Raw genomic sequence first — 15,786 nt, 5'->3', positions numbered from 1 at the left:
AGAGACAGTGGGGAGCAGATCAGGCAGATTGACAAAGTATGCTGCTGAGGGGAGCAGTGGATGGGTCAGGAGAGGTCTGCCACACCATGTGGGTCATCTCCCTGGCAGGAGATCCAGCTCATGCTCAAGAGGCTGCCAATCGCTTCTTAGTGCTGCGCTTTAACCCGTTTGCGCAATCAGGGAGGGCCCAAGAGTTCACTTTGGAACATGTATTTGATAAAAACTACTGTTAACCCTGTTAACTACTATTGCACATCTCAATTTAAATGGTCTATTGGCAACACAAGCATCTAAGATTTAGACTTATAAAATCAGAGACTCATAAATATCAGAATCTTAGAGTCAGTACACTAGGAAAACTTATCCTCCCGTCACTTTCCCAAGAACCAGAGGGTTTTAGGAGCAGGGATGCTAACCTTAGTGAAATGGGGAGGTGGGGAACACAGGCAGAGTTACCTGAAGTATATGACTTGTTTTGTGTAGGTGCATATATCTGTTTACTGAGTAGAGTTTCAGCTTTTATCAAATTCTCAAAGATAAAGGCCCACTGGCTATATTACCATTTGTATAGAAAAAAGGAAAACAGAAGTAACTGAACTGGCTTGTATGTGTTGCAGTATCTCTAAAAGGATACACAGAAAATGGGACAATTGGTTGTCCCTGGGGAGGTTGGCCATGGGGAATGACTGAGAGAAAGACACTTACTTCACTGTATGCCTTTTAGACTAATTAAATTTTGAACAATGAATATAGATTACCCTTTATAAAATTTAAATTTTATAATATTGGGTCTTCCTGGTGGTGCAGGAGTTAAAATTTCAGTGCTATCAAGCTGTCGCCAGCCATAGCAGCATGAGTTTAAGTTCAGATCCCCAGCTAGGGAGTTAAACCACATGGCACAGCAGACCTCTTCTGTCTCACCTGCTGCTCCCCTCAGCAGGATATTTCAGTACATCTGCCTGTTCTAGTCCCCACTCTGTCTCTGTAAATCCTCTTACCACCCCCACTCTGGCCTACAACCCAGTTCTTTGCATAAATAAATAAATAAATCTTGAAAAAATTTGCCTGTCCAAATTAAAAATACACTTATCCTTTAGATATTATCTCATATTTTGATAGTTTTCCTATAAAAGCATACAGGCAAGGACTTATATACCTGGATATCTACTGGAATATTCTATGTAATATATTAAAAAAAAAACCTACATATCCATTAATGGTTTAATAAAATATTGTTTAAATATAGTATAAATACCTGCTGTCCTTACAATGAACAAGATAGATTTGTACATACAACATGGAAGGAAATCTATGGTATTTTGGGGAAAAAGTTTTGTGTGCAAGCATTTAAAAGATAATAATAATTAAAAAAAAACAGACTGTGTACAGAAAACTATATGTATATATACACTGAAATATTGCATTATATTCAAAGAAGTCCTGAGAGGGCCTCCCCGGTGGTGCAGGGGTCAAAATCTCAACACTATCGAGCTACCACCAGGTGCTGTGCCTGTCCCCTCCCAGCCTCCTTGTCTTGCTGCTCAGCAGTATATTTCAGTAGATCTGCCTGTTCAATTCCCCACTCTGTCTTTCACCTCCTACATCTCAGCCTACGCCCCAGTTCTTGTATACATAAACTAAAAAAAAAAATGTCCTGGAGGATACGGAAGACTTGAGTGGTGAGAGCAGGAATATGTCGAAGGAAAGAAAGAAGAAAGGGCATTTGGTTTTCTAAGGCAATCATACACTTTTCATAACAAGTATGCGTTACTTTGTAATAAGCTGGAGGGTAAACACAGAAAGGAAGCAGAAGCACTGACTTAGAAACTATTCCAATCTTGACCCAAAGCTGGGAAGTCTTCTTGGACTCACTCATGGCCTTCAACATGCCCACACAGTACAGGAACTTGTGGTTTCTCCCACTTCCCTTCAGAAGTAGGTACCCTTGGTGTCTCTCCCTCCCTCTTTACTTTTCCCTCACCACCAGGGGGTCTATAGCTGTCCATGGCCATGAGGCAGTTGAGGGCTGAGGAGAAGAAGACTGAGCAATGTACCAGGACTGCAGGGAAAGAGGGGAAACGCTGCAGCCCCAAGGCCTGCTCTAAGCCTACTCCTGGAGTCCTGTGAACCCACCAAGTAACCCATGAGGTTAAGCCCAGACCTCCACCATGGCAGTGAAGGTCCTTCACAATTAGTCCAGTTTTGTCAATATTCCCTTGTGCAAACGTGGCTCACTAGACATGATATCTTCTACTCTTCACATCTTGAGATTGCTTCCCTTTCCTTTCCTGCTGCCCAAACTTCTTTCTCAATTCAACCTCAGTCTTTTCTTTCCCTGTCTCTACAGGTTGCAGCCTTGTTCTCCTACTCATTCTATTTACATGTTCAGGAACTCTCCCATGTTCCTTCTAGCAAAAGGGGTTCTTTCTGTATGCACCTCTATTTTCCATGTTGTGACAATATGTCAAGCACTGGGAATGGCACAGACTAGGTGTCAATTGATATTTATTGAGCTGTATAGATTTAATATTCCTATTTTCCAGATGAGGAAACTGAGACCCAAAGAGAAACAGTAACTTGCCCAGGGTCACTTCCAACATGCTGACTCCTGCCATGATATTTCTGTTGCTTGTATCTGTGGGCCTCATGGAAGCACTACAGGTATGGTCATCCTCCACTCTCCCCATGCTAGCAGGGAGCTAAGCTGTTGGCTTGTGAACAATGGAAAGATGAAACAGAGGGAGAGGAGAATGCTTGGCATTTTCCTTGGGGACCATGCAACCTGAGGTGATAGCTCCAGACACTAGTCCTGGGAGTTTGCTGCTACCAGTTCCCAAACCCCTTTCCCTCTAGGTATTTTGGATCCCTTAGTATCTTTCCATGTTGTGCCAATATGTCAAGCACTGGAAATGGCACAGACTAGGTGTCAATTGATATTTATTAAACTGTACAGATTAACATTCCCTAGTGGAGGGGAAAGCTGCATGATAAGCCCCTATTAACCCAGGGCCCATCCTCTCAGCCCTAGCATCTTCCCTTTCCCTCAGGTCCAGGGTCACTTCATCACTGGAAGAGAACTTTTCTCTCAAGAAATGCCCCTGGACATGGCCCCAGCCTCCTTTGATGACCAGTACGCCGGCTGTGCAGAGGCCATGATAGCTGCTCTCCCGGATCTCAACCTCACAGAGTTCCAGACCAACAAAGTGTATGCAGACGGCTGGGCAGTGGCTAGCAGTCAGTGGCAGGAGCGCCAGGCCTGGGGGTCACAGTGGGGCTTCAGCCCTACCCGCCCACCCCCACGACCCTTCGGCTTTCGCGATGAGCATGGGGTGGCTCTCCTGGCCTACACAGCCAACAGCCCCCTGCACAAGGAGTTCAATGCAGCTGTGCGAGAGGCGGGCCGCTCCCGGGCTCACTACCTCAACCATTTCCCCTTCAAGACACTCCATTTCCTGCTGACCGAGGCCCTGCAAGTACTAGGCAGAAGCCAGCGTCTGCCCCGGTGCCACCAAGTGTTCCGAGGGGTGAACGGTCTGCGCTTCCGGCCAGCGGGGCCTGGGGCCACCGTCAGACTGGGGGGCTTTGCCTCTGCATCCCTGCGGAACGTTGCCGCACAGCATTTTGGTGAGGACACTTTCTTTGGCATCTGGACCTGCCTTGGGGCCCCTATCAAGGGCTACTCCTTCTTCCCCAGTGAGGAGGAAGTACTGATCCCCCCCTTCGAGACCTTCCAGGTGATCAATGCCAGCAGACCTGTCCAGGGCCCTGCCCGCATCTACCTCCGGGCCATGGGCAAGCGCAGTACCTACAACTGTGAATACATCAAAGGTGAGCAGGGTGTGCCAGGCAGCAGCACCTCTGTGGATGGTGGACTCCCCAGACTGTTTCCAGAGGATACTTACTTAGCTATTAAGAAACAAGCAAGCAGGGTCCCTCCTAGTGGTGCAGTGGGTTAAAGTGCAGTACTGTGATGCTATCTGCAGCCACTACGTTGGTTCAATCCCAACCAGGGAGCTGACCCACATGGCGTGGCAGACCTCTTGACCTGCCCACTGCTTCTCTCAGCCATGTATTTCACTAGATTGCCTGTCCTGCTCCCCTCTCTCACCCCCTGTACCTCTGGCCCATACCCCAGTTTTTGTATGCATAAATAAACAAATCTTCAAAAAACAAAACAAGCAAGCAGTGAAGAGGATGCAGTCCTGTCCCTCTGCCCTTCATCCTCTCCATCTTAGGGGAGACAGTCTGAGGCAGCATGCTTCTTGTCCCAGGTGGTGTCTATGACAAAGTAGGTCACTTGTCTGGTGAGAGGCCAAAAAGGGATTCCTCACTGGGGCAGTCAACTTGTCCCCATTTTTTGATAGCTTTTCTATAAAAATATGAGACAAGGACTAACATACTTGAATGTCCACTGCAATATTATCTGTCATATAAAAATTAAGAAAGAAACCTACATGTCCATTAAGAAGGAAATGGTTGAATAAAATATGGTTTAACTGTATAATCAAATACCTGGTCAGTATTTTGACCTGGTCAGACTTTTTGTCCAACTGGAAGCTGAAATCAATTTCTAGCCACAGTACTGACAGAAATGATAAAAACCACAACCTCAGCTTCTGAGAGGAACATGTGTTTGATGGAACAGGAATCCTCTGCTACCAGGCATGTGGGCTGGGGGGCGGTGAAGCAGTAATTAGGTGGTGTGTCCCTACATTCCATGTCAGGCCAAGGCAGACCTTGGGAACTCTTCCCATCCTCCCTTGACTGACCAGAGGAGCAAGAGGACAGGTGTAGGTCCTTAATCCCATAAAGGGCTGTGGGCTGCTGGTTCTGACTTAGTGATTCCAGGGGCTCATGAGACCCATTTTCATAGTTAGAGGCATGTTGTTCATTGGAAGCATGGACCACTTCAAAATTGGGAGAAAGTTCGGTGTGGCTCTAGTTCTCGCCTCAGACAGCATCACGAGCAAGCATGAGTTGAGAGAAGTCGAGGAAGACCTACAAAGGACACCAAGAGTCCCCCGTGGCTGGGGCAAGGCATGGTGAGGGAGCAGTGGGTGAGTCAGGGGGCAAAGTCACAGGCTGACAGAGCAGGAGGAGTAACTCAGAACAGACCTTGGCTCTCAGGACTGGCTCACTGCTCACATTTCAGTCAAGCCTGGGTTAGGGAGGTCTTACTAGAAGGAAGCAGCACTGGGGAAGTGGGCTGGGTTTCCTAGAACAAGTCAGAGATGGGCCATCAAGCTCGAGGTCCTTTCTCATGTTGGCAGCCATTGAGCCTTGGACTCTACTTTTTCTTCCCTGCAGACAAGAGGTGCAAGTCTGGACCCTGCCAGTTGGATAACTCAGGTAAGGGCTGCTGGAATTGGTTGGGCTCAGATTGGGGATGGGCAAGCTGCCCTGGGTTGGGCTCCTTGCCTGGGTGTCCTCTTACAAGGACAACAACCCCCTTTAGTCAAAATAAGTCAACCCTCTTAGACTGTTCTGGGGGTCTAAGAGATGAGAGCTCGCTCACTTCTCCTGGGAGATGTCTATGTGTGGGGGAGATGTCTATGTGTGTGAGCTGACACCCCTGCCCCAGACTGCCTCAAAGAAAGATGCTGATCAGGCCTCATCTTGGTTCAGGTTGCATCCAGGAGACAGAGGGAAGGGCAAGGCCTATCAAACCCTCCCTCAGGCTTCTGTCAGCCACAGAATTGTCCCTCTTATTACCTTGAGGGCTGCTTTAGGCAGAGGCTAGGCCGGGAAGGCCAGAGACCTGGGTTCTGGCACAGGTTCTGCCCTAATTTCTCTGTGACCTCAGTTTCTATTATTGTGTCTAATAAGCATATTGGACTGGATGATTTCCAGTCCCTTTGAGCTGTGACTCTTCTCTTCCCTTGAACGTTGCTGCACCAGGGCTGCCTCTTGTATAGGTAGAATTGGTTTTTCCAGGGGACCCACCTTAATAGGCCAACCCCTGAGAAGAAACTGCAGCCACCCTTTTCGTGAGTACCTCAGCTCCCTCTGCTATTTTGTCTTCAACTTGTTTCTTCATGGAATTCACTTTGCCTCTGAATCCCCTTCTGCCTCTCTTTTCCCTGCAGCCATGGGTCAGGGTCCCCTTTCTACATCCTGGTTCCTTCTACTGCTGCTGTGGCACCTTATAGGAGAGGCCTTTCCAGGGTGTCTAGGCCTCCTCTGATCCATCAGATCGAACAGCCTGCCTGCTGCCTCTGCCCGGCATGAGGATGCCCATCGTGTGTGTTCTCACTGTAGCCCAGGACCATGCCAACTTCATCTGCAGGGAACTCTGGGTTTCTCTCTGGTAGCTGCCAGGCCTGCCAGTGGAGAAAGAGAAGAGCATATGGGAACTGAGCCTTAGCCAGGGCTCTGGGAGTGAGATGCTTAACAGAGGTGGGGAACTCCAGGGTCATATTGATTTGCAGATCACAGAGACTTAGACTAGTGTGTGTGTGTTTGTGCAGGTGGGGCAGAGGGGGCTGGTGACAAAAGTAGTGGCCAAGTACTTACTGGTGTTGCTTAAATGCCTCACATGTGCACTTAGAAAGCTCCTATTCCCTGCTCTGGGAGGCCTTCTCTAACCTCTCCCACCTGCTGGAGTGGGGCCTGCCACCTGCTCCCATGGACACTAGGTGCTTCTTTACCTCACATGTCCATGTTTTTGCCATATTAGACTATGCACTTCCTGAGTACTGACTGGATTGGAGGAACAGAGGTGGTGCTGGGAAACACGGGACAGTCAGAAAGAGACAAATGCAGTGTGAAGGGTCATCCCTGCACTGCCCCTGCCATGGATACATGCAAGCCCTCCAAATGGTACTGTGGGAATGAGGTGGACCTGACCTAACTCCAGAGGGTAGAGGGCAGATGAGATGGCAGAGGAGGCTTTAGGGACTCTGTAGAGTCTCCATAGAATCCCAGTCATTTTCTTGTCAGTGGAGATGTATTTGTGCTCTGATCCATGAGTCCTCTGGGGCTACTATCTCTAGGGAGACAAACCTGGATCTCCAGTTTCTACCACTATGGGCCCCAAGGTAAGACAGGACACCAAAGAGGTGCTAGTCACACACTTTATTGACTTGGGATTTGATTGAATTGAGGTCAAATTTCTGTGGAACTCTGGAAACTAGACTATGAGTCCCCTTCTCAGAGCGCTATACAAGTTCCAATAAAAGCAAGACCAAGTTCCTATAAAAGCAGCCCCTGAGGAAAGATGAGAAGATAGGAAATGCAGCATATCTCTCCTTACTGCAAGCTCTAACACTCAGCATCCAAGTTCAAGTCTACCTCCAGGACTTTGATCTTGCCCTTGTTAGACTGCTTTCCCTGTAAGGATTAGGGGAGTGGCAAGCTTTAGATTTTCTGTAAAGGTTAGGGGACAGAAACAGCAAGTATCCACTCGTGGGTTATGAATTTAGCAGTCAGCAAAGACCCTGAACAAAAGGTATCTCCAGCTCTTAGGTACAGTGTGGAGAAATGAGTGGCCTAGTTGAGGCACCTGACCTTTCCATCCCTGGCTGGAGGTGCTATGGCTACAGCAGACCCCTGGGACTCAAAGGGCCTGCACCAGCACCAGGAGGCTCATGACCAGAGCCATGGAGAAGAAGATGCCCAGGAAGAAACGGTCCATCACACGGGCCAGGCGCTTCCAGTCCTCATGGCGGCACTGTGCTGCCCGGTAGCTGTGGAAGGTGCTGGCAATGGTGGCTACATGATGGAGCAGAGCTTCCTGATGGCACAGACACTGAGGCTCATGGCAAGGGCCTGCTGGGGGGTCAGTCCCTGCCTCAGAAGGCTGGGGGCTGGGGGCTGACTCGTGTGGCCTAGACCACGTGCAGGGCTCCCCTCGTTCCCGTACACAGAGGCCTCGTGCCAGATATCCCAGCAGGAGGGCCCGAGCCCAGGCTGGCACTGGGCGGGCACTGGGACCACAGTAATGCAGGTTCATGATAAGAATGGTGAGTGCCGTGGAAAAGGTGACCATGGTCATGGTGGCCATGTAGTACTTCCCTGCAAGAGAAAGAGTGAGCTGGACTCAAAATAAGAACTCAGGGAGCCTAAACTTCCCAGCCACCTCAAAACAAACAGGAACAAACTCTCAGGAACCTGCAAGCCCAACAGATGGAGGCAGGAAGGAGGCCAAGGTCTCCAGTCCAGCATTCCTATGAGTGGGTTCTTAGCAACAGCTTGCTTCCTAACAGTTCCCCTCAGGGCTGGAGACTGACTCTTACACAACTGGTGTAAGAGTCATTACTCTCCATAAGCAGCACCTTGACCCGAGGCAAATTACTGATATTCTCAGTAGGACTGGGATAACACTAGAACCTACCTCATAGATTTGTGGTGATGCTTCCCTGAGTTAATAAATGGCAAATGTTCGGAGAGTGTCAGGCACATATTTAGTCCATTTTGCTTGTTATTACCATAGTGGGGATCCTCAAGTACTTCACAAAAGACCCAGACCCCTTTCTTCCTGTCCCACTGAAGAGGAAAGTCCTCCCTGGAAGGAACTCTCCTTTCCTCCCTCCTCAGAATGAGACATGATCGCTGTCACACTAAAGCGTGGTCCAGTCTGTTGACCCAGCTCCTAGACCTGGGTCTCTTGTTATCCGCACTTCTGCCCCTGAACAGAGAAGTGGGCAGGGAGGGACCAGGCTTCCCTGGCTCTGGAGCTAGCCAGCGTCTTCTGCTCACCTATGAGCGGCACGCTCTCTGCCGGTGGCATGCTCTCTGCCAGGAGCAGCTGGAAGACGGTGAGTGCCAGCAGCACGGTGACGCCCAGGGACACCTTCTCGCCTGAGTCGGCGGGCAGGTGGAAGGCGAGAGGTGCTAGCAGCGAGATGAGCACGCAAGGCAGCAGCAGGTTGCACACATAGGCTGCAGCGCGGCGACGCAGCAGCAACGTGAAGGTCACGTCCGGGTAGGGCTCGGAGCAGCAGCCGTAGGTGAGCACTCTACGCCGCGCGGGCATGCCCAGCACGCGCCACTCCACGTTCTCCACAAAGTCCGCCAGGCTGGCGGCTGCACCGCGCGTCCGCACGTCCAGCTGGAGCCCGCCATGTGTCCACGAGCCAAATGTCAGGCCACAGCGCTGTGCATCGAACGGGAAGGCTGACACATCCACGCGGCAGGAGCTGCGCGTGATGGCAGGCGCATCCCAGCGCACGGCGCCGTCATGCCGCAGGACCACGTTGGTGCTGGCTGAGGCCGGAGGCTGAGCGTCAGCTCTGTGGGAGGTGGATGGCTCCCTGAGGTGATCACAGTGGAGCCCTGGGGCCCCCGGAGACCAGGGCAGACCCCAGGGGCTCAGTGACTACAGGACCATAGGGGTTAGGGAGACACATGGAGGGGGGACAGAGAGGACCCTCTATGCCTTTGGTGCCTAGAAGGGGCTGCTCCTGAATGGACACAGATCTAGCCTAGGGCAGTGTAAAATGTCCTCTGCAAAAGTTGGTAGGGGCAGGCACAGAGACTCCCCTTAGGTGTCTTCTACAGAACTCTTAGAGGAACCAGGGGTTGAGTATGTGGAAAAGAAAACATAGAACTAGTGTAGGTGGCACAGAGGAATGCTCTAAAGGTGTAGACCCAGGAGGAAATCCCTCAGGAACCCGGAGAGACTCAGAAGCAGCCTGGAAGGGGGACAGGGAGTGGGGGTGGGAGGGTGGTGGGGGGGGGGGGGGTTAGGAGGATGCCATAAAGAGAAGCTTGTGTCCCAGAACTCACTTCCAGACATACCGAACTGGCCCAGGACCACATAATGGGTTCCCAGGAGACTGTCAGCCCAGTTTGCTTTGGGTCAGTCTAAACAGGGAATGCCATAAAGGGAATGTGAATTTAGAAGGGGGCAGGCAGAAAGTTTTCAGGGTAGCATAGCAATCAGATTTGATCAGTGGGATGGGAGGAGGAGGATGTCTGTGTATACCTAGAGCCTACAGCAACCCAGGAGGGGTGAGGGAAGGGAGGGCCCAGGCAGGCATTACTTGTTATAGAGAACAATGTCTGGTCGCCACACAAGACTGCTGGGGATGCGGATGGCATCCAGGCCACCATAGGCATCGGGGTCCCATCGTAGGTAAGCATCTGTCCATTCCTGTCGGATCCACAGGTATAGAGTCAGCACCTGGTTCCGCTCATCCTAGAGGAGGCAGAGAATGGGCAGAGACGTAGATACCCACAAACCCAACTTGTCTGTGCAGCACAGTTCCCACCCAGGCCTGACCTTGCTATGTGACTTTAGCAGATTCTTCTCTAGGTCTCAGTTCCTCAGCAGTTACATGGGTAATAATCCCTGCTAGGCAAGGACTCAGGTGTGCAAGTTGTGGACACTAACAATTAGTATCTATCAGTTAGTAGTTGTTAGTATTGTCATTAACATTAGCATTTACAAAAAACAATTGTTTGGAGAATAATCCTAGTCGCCTCGCCTCATAATCCCTTCCCCCATTCCTGGACAAGGTTGCAGACACACCTCACAGTGTACAAACCACTACAACATACCATGTCGATGATCTGGGACAGTGTCACCTCCAGGGTCACGTTCAGAGCTTGGTCTGTGTCTGCCACAGGCCTCAGGGCACTTGTGTAGTTGGCAAAGAGGTGACGGAACAGTTTGTGAGCCAGCCTGCCCTCGACCCCCAAGCATTCTGGGGGACAATAAGAGGGGTTGTCTGTCTGAGTCCTCTACTCATATCCTTTACCCATAAAGACAGAAACCCTGTCACCTGCTCCATTCTCCACTCTCTTCACACAGCTACAGTGTCCCCATGTCTGTACTCTCTTCCTCCAGCTGGAAGTCTAATCCCTCCCTGGTCTGCCTGAAAGAGTGCTGAAACTTGCTCCTTATTATGTATTCCCCATCTCAGCAAACAGCATCCCCCAGTGACCTCAACTGGAAATCCAAAGTTATCTCTCCCTTCTCCTGCCCTCTTCCTCTCCAATCCAACCAGTCCCCACGTCTTGTCAGTCGGATTACCAAACAGGTCTTGAATGTGTCATCTCCTCTCCAGCCCAAGTCTTGTCCTCCCTGATGTGGACCCCTGCTGCTGCAGTAGCCTTCTTACTGCACCCTGCTTCTCTCACTTAGACCCTCTAACCATCCTTCACAGTCCTGATAGATCATTTTTAGCGCTCCCCATTGCCTGCAGGATAATGCCTGAGCTCTCAGACTGGCTTTGAAGACCCTACATGATCTGGCCTTCCCCTGACTCTTCCAGCCCTGTCCCTTGGAGGATCCCCTCATTACTCCTACCTGAGTTAGGCCAGTCTCCTCTTCAGCACAGTCCCCCTCCCCACTCCCTAGGTAGTTTGCTACCAGCACAGGTAGTGAAGGAAGAAATTAAGAGTATGTGGAGATTGGTTGAGGAAGGATGGAAACAGCAGCAATCTGTGATCCAGGGTTGGCTTGCTGAGCTTCATACCTGGAAGGAGTAGGAACAGAAGGCCCAGGCTGGAGACAGAGAAGCGGAGGCTGATGTGGTGGCTCCAGGGACCCATGGCTCTGCCACAGCAAGAGGTAGGGCAAATCTCAGGGTGTGAGCCTCTTGGTCCGAACTAGGGCAGCGTTTGGTGCTGCTGGCAAGGATGGTGTAGATAAGACCTGTAAGTCAGAAGACAGCTCTCCGCTAGATTTAGCTACTCTCTGGGTGCATTGCAGCCCTTACATTTATCTGTCCCTATTTGTACTTGTTCCTGAATTCTAGCACTTAGTTCTTCTCTGTAGGTCCTCGCTTCTTCCTATTTCTGCCTCTGTTCTTTTCTCTACCTCTGTGCCCCTTTATCTTTTACTCAGTTTATTTCCTGTGGTCTTCTCTGTAATGCTTTCTTGGTTTCTCTTTGTTCCCCTAGTTCTGAACTTCATCTTTCCACTCTCTCCTCCTTTGCCTACTTCTGTTTTAGCCCTGGCTTCCTCCCTCCATGCCCCAAAGCTGAGCTCTGAAAGAGCCTGATTCTCAGCAGGGTAAGGGCAAGGGCTCCAGCAGCCCTCAGCCCTTTGAAGCATAGGACACCAGGCCCCTCCTAGCCCTTGCCCTTTCATTAGCTTAATTACAAGGTTGGGACATCTGTGCCCTGGGGAATTGAGCAACTGAAATTGACACCTCAGGTCACTGGGACCTGAATTATTCAATTCTGTAAGACAGCACCCAGGCTCTGCTTAGGCCCAGTCTGAGAGGTTGGAGAGTACAGGGATGACAGGTTTAGGATCTACAGGAATGGAGTCAGGGCCTGGGTTGGTAACTATTCTGCTAATTCTGCTGCCATTGCTGAATTCTGGATGTTCCTTTTAGACTGTCAGCTCTGCTCCCAATGAGGTACAAAATTTTGTGTCTGGTAATCTCTTTCCTCCAGTTGGGGATGGTGCTGAGCCTTGGGCTGCCATAGAGTATTCACAACCATTCCTCCCTGAACCTGTGTTCTCCCCATGCCTAAACACTGCAGGCAAATATTGGGTAGCAGGGAAAACATAGGTTTTAGTGTCACTTTAAACTTTTTCTTTTTAAAGATTTACTTATTTATGCATACAGAACTGGGTTACAGACCAGAGGTGCAGGGGCAGTAAGAGAATTCATCAGAGACAGAGTAGGGAGCAGAACAGACTGACGAAGTACACTGCTGAGGGCAGTCAGGAGAGGTCTGTAGTGCCATGTGGGTTAGCTCTCTGGCCAGGATGGAACTCATGCTGCAGTGGCTGTGGATTGCTTCATAGTGTTGAGACTTAACCCCTCCCACCACCTAGGATGCCCTAAGGGCAAAGAATCCTGGCAGATGTGCCACCAGATACATAGATGGCCCAAGGTGATTAATGAATAAAGTATTGGAATAAAATACTTCCAGATGCTACCACATGGATGAACCTTAAAAATGCTATGCTGGGCTCTCCCTGGTTAAAGCACCACACTATGAGGCTCTCCAAAGCCACTGCAGCATGGGTTCGATCCCTGACCAGGGAGCTGACCCACATGGTGTGGCAGACCTCTCCTGACCTGCCTGCTGCTATCCTCAGCAGTGTACTTCATCAATCTGCCTGTTTTGCTCCCCACTGTCTCTGGTGAATCCTCTCACCACCATACCTCTGGCCTGTACCCCAGTTCTGTAAGCATATTAAAAAAATATATATTGACTTAAAAGTCAATATATTATATGAAACATCCAGAGTAGGCAAATCCATATAGACTGGGTTTGGTTAGTGGTTCCCAGGGCATGGGAGTGAAGGGATATTGGAACTGCTAACAGCAATGGGTTTTAATTTATAGGGAATGGAAATGTTTTGGAGTAAGTGGTGTAGATTGCACAGTAGTAAATACAGTAAAAAAACACTGCAGCACTTCCCTAGTGGCACAAGGAGTCAAGTCTTAACAATATGAAGCTATTTGTAGCCACTGCACTCCCTAGCCAGGGAGCTGACCCACATGGCACAGCAGACCTCTCGGCACAGCAGACCTCTCGGCTTGCCTGCTGTTCCCCTGGAAGTATGTTTCAGTCAGCCTGTCTGTTCTGCTCCCTACTATCTTTGGTGAATCTATTTGAAATTAAAAAAAAAAATTAATATATATAATTTACATTGTAATTCATTTTAAAACCATGTTTACTTCCTCCCCCCCCTCCCTGGTTTGCCTGTGTACCACATTCCCTTGTGCTCTTCCCTCCCTTCTGACCCCTCTACCTCCCCACCCGTGCAGGGTGTCTCCGGTATATTATTGTCTGTTTTTGTTTTGTGTCTTCTTTTTCCCCTTGTCTTACTTGATTCCCCTATATTCCTACTGTAAGTGAAGCCATCCAATAGGTTCTTTTTCCTTTTTCCACTGAGCATGACCCCTTCTAACTACATCCATGTTGCTGCAAAGGGGATGAGTTTACCTTTTCTTTGATTGCTGAGTAATATTCCATTGTGTGTGTATATGTATAAACATCTTGATCCAATAGTCAGTCCATTTTGGGGTTTTTGGGTTGTTTCAGATTTTTCCTATTGTAAATAGTGTTGCAATAAACATAGGGGTGCATGTATCCTTTTGAATTAATGTTTTGTGTTCTTTTGGGTAGATCCTTAGGAGTGGAATTGCTAGGTCATAAGGTAGCTCCATTTTTAGTAGTCTAAGGAACTACAATACAGCTTTCCATAGTGGTTGTAGCAGTTTGTACGCCCATCTGGTAAATCTTTTCACCCCCACATATCTGGTGTATACCCCAGTTCTTGTACGCATCTTTTTAAAAGAAAAAAAAAACAAACCAAAAACACAACACTGTAGTATACCCTCCAAAATTGTGAAATTCCTGTTAAGTGAAGTATGTCTCAATTAAAAAAGTTAGCTATGTCTCACATTTCAAATGGGTGAAGAATTTTTTAAAGATTTATTTATTTACGCACACAATTACTGGGGTACAGGCCAGAGGTGTAGGGGGGTGAGAGGATCCACCACAGTGGGGAGTCAGGGGAGGTCTGCTGTGCCATGTGGGTCACTTCCCTGGCCAGGAATGGAACTCATGCTGCAGTGGTTGCGGATAGCCTCACAGTGCTGTGCTTTAACCTATTGTGCCACCAGGGAGGGCCCTAGGTGAAGAATTTAAATAGACATTTCTCAAAACAAAAAACAAAACAAAACAAACATTTTAGTGGACAATTAGCACAACAAATAATGCTCAATGTCATTAGTTAATAGGGAAATACAAATTAAAACCATAACTAGATACTACTTTATACCCACTAGAATGGCTGTAAAAGCAGTGCACAGTAACAAATGTTGGAGAGGGTATGGAGAAATCAGGACCTTTTTCATTGCTGGTGGAGATGTGAAGTGACACTGACTACCTTGTAAAAGAAATACCACCATTTGATTCCGTAATCCACTACTAAGTATATACCTAAGAGAAATGAAAACATGTTCCGATAAAAATTTATACAAGGAATGTTCATTTTCAGCTGAGTAACCCTTATCCTCAGAAGCCAAAGTAAGAGGGAGATCCCAGTCATGAGACAGACTTACTTAGCTTTCTCAGCTGTTTGCACTTGATGTCCTAGAAGTCTGTATCCTAGACCCTAAATGAAATACTCTCACATGGCCCTCTTTGATGGTACCAATGGGTTAAAGCACTGCACTATTAAGCTATTGCAGCCACTGCAGCATAAGTGCTATTCCTGGCCAGGGAGTGACCTACATGGCACAGCAGACCTCTCCTGACCTGCCCGCTGCTCCCCCCAGTTTATTTCAGTACATTTGCCTGTCCTGCTCCTCACTTTGTCTCTGTGAATCCTCTCATGCCCTGCATCTCTGGCCTGTACCCCAATTCTGTATGCACAAATAAATCTTTAAAAAAAATATTCATATTCTGTTAAAGAGATGAAAAAATGACTTGAGCAAGAAGGCTATGGATACAAAGTATATTCCATTGAGCATTGTGAGGCCCCTCCCCAGCCCCCTAATAGGAAACTCAAGTGCATAAATACATGTATAGCAGTTAGGACAAATCATTAACCTTAACCTCCTCACCCCTAATCTTGCCCTTATAAATCTAGCATATATCCTAGTTTAGCCCCAAATTATTCTCTTTAACCCATGAACTGTGTCTCCATTTAGATTTCAAATCAAGCCAGGCCACCATAAATCTTGAAGAAGGCTCCAAAACACAAAGGGAAAGCCAATACCATGAATGCTATAAACATTTCATTTTATTTTGTTTTTTTAAGAAAGTAGCTTCAGAAAGAGGAAAATAATCTAGATCATTTATTTATATATATATATATATACTTTTTAATAAAAACCTTTACATAATCTTCATGCATAAAGACCC

The 15,786-nt window shown here is 48.4% G+C and overlaps 2 protein-coding genes across 2 annotated transcripts in view; one reads left to right on the top strand and one right to left on the bottom strand.

The window, feature by feature from the left end:
- The first annotated feature begins 2,543 nt into the window (after positions 1-2,543).
- On the top strand, positions 2,544-6,184 carry ART1 (ADP-ribosyltransferase 1). Its single transcript, XM_004683684.1, has 4 exons — positions 2,544-2,661; positions 3,048-3,828; positions 5,308-5,349; positions 6,087-6,184. Exons 1-4 carry the CDS (start codon positions 2,599-2,601, stop codon positions 6,182-6,184), a joined length of 984 nt encoding a protein of 327 aa, XP_004683741.1. The 5' UTR covers positions 2,544-2,598.
- Positions 6,185-7,555: 1,371 nt separating this feature from the next.
- CHRNA10 (cholinergic receptor, nicotinic, alpha 10 (neuronal)) overlaps positions 7,556-15,786 on the bottom strand; it is a 10,146-nt gene continuing 1,915 nt past the window's right edge. Inside the window, exons 4-8 of the mRNA XM_004683683.1 lie at positions 11,421-11,500; positions 10,501-10,646; positions 9,984-10,138; positions 8,698-9,230; positions 7,556-8,013 (exon numbers count right to left, since the gene is read on the bottom strand). Coding sequence (XP_004683740.1) covers positions 7,556-8,013; positions 8,698-9,230; positions 9,984-10,138; positions 10,501-10,646; positions 11,421-11,500 — 1,372 coding nt within the window. The remainder of the gene's footprint in view (positions 8,014-8,697; positions 9,231-9,983; positions 10,139-10,500; positions 10,647-11,420; positions 11,501-15,786) is intronic.

The sequence above is a fragment of the Condylura cristata genome, unplaced genomic scaffold (genome assembly GCF_000260355.1).
Source record: "Condylura cristata isolate star-nosed mole 26May11 unplaced genomic scaffold, ConCri1.0 scaffold00015, whole genome shotgun sequence".
Taxonomy (NCBI): Eukaryota; Metazoa; Chordata; class Mammalia; order Eulipotyphla; family Talpidae; genus Condylura; species Condylura cristata.
Note: the sequence above shows the minus strand (reverse complement) of the source record. Positions and strands in the feature narration are given on the sequence as shown.

Excerpts from the sequence above, each read along its gene's own strand:
- ART1 (XM_004683684.1), top strand. The coding sequence starts at position 2,599 with ATGCTGACTCCTGCCATGATATTTCTGTTGCTTGTATCTGTGGGCCTC. Across the intron at positions 3,829-5,307 it reads CAACTGTGAATACATCAAAG|ACAAGAGGTGCAAGTCTGGA; the intron begins GTGAGCAGGGTG and ends TCTTCCCTGCAG. Across the intron at positions 5,350-6,086 it reads CTGCCAGTTGGATAACTCAG|CCATGGGTCAGGGTCCCCTT; the intron begins GTAAGGGCTGCT and ends TTTTCCCTGCAG.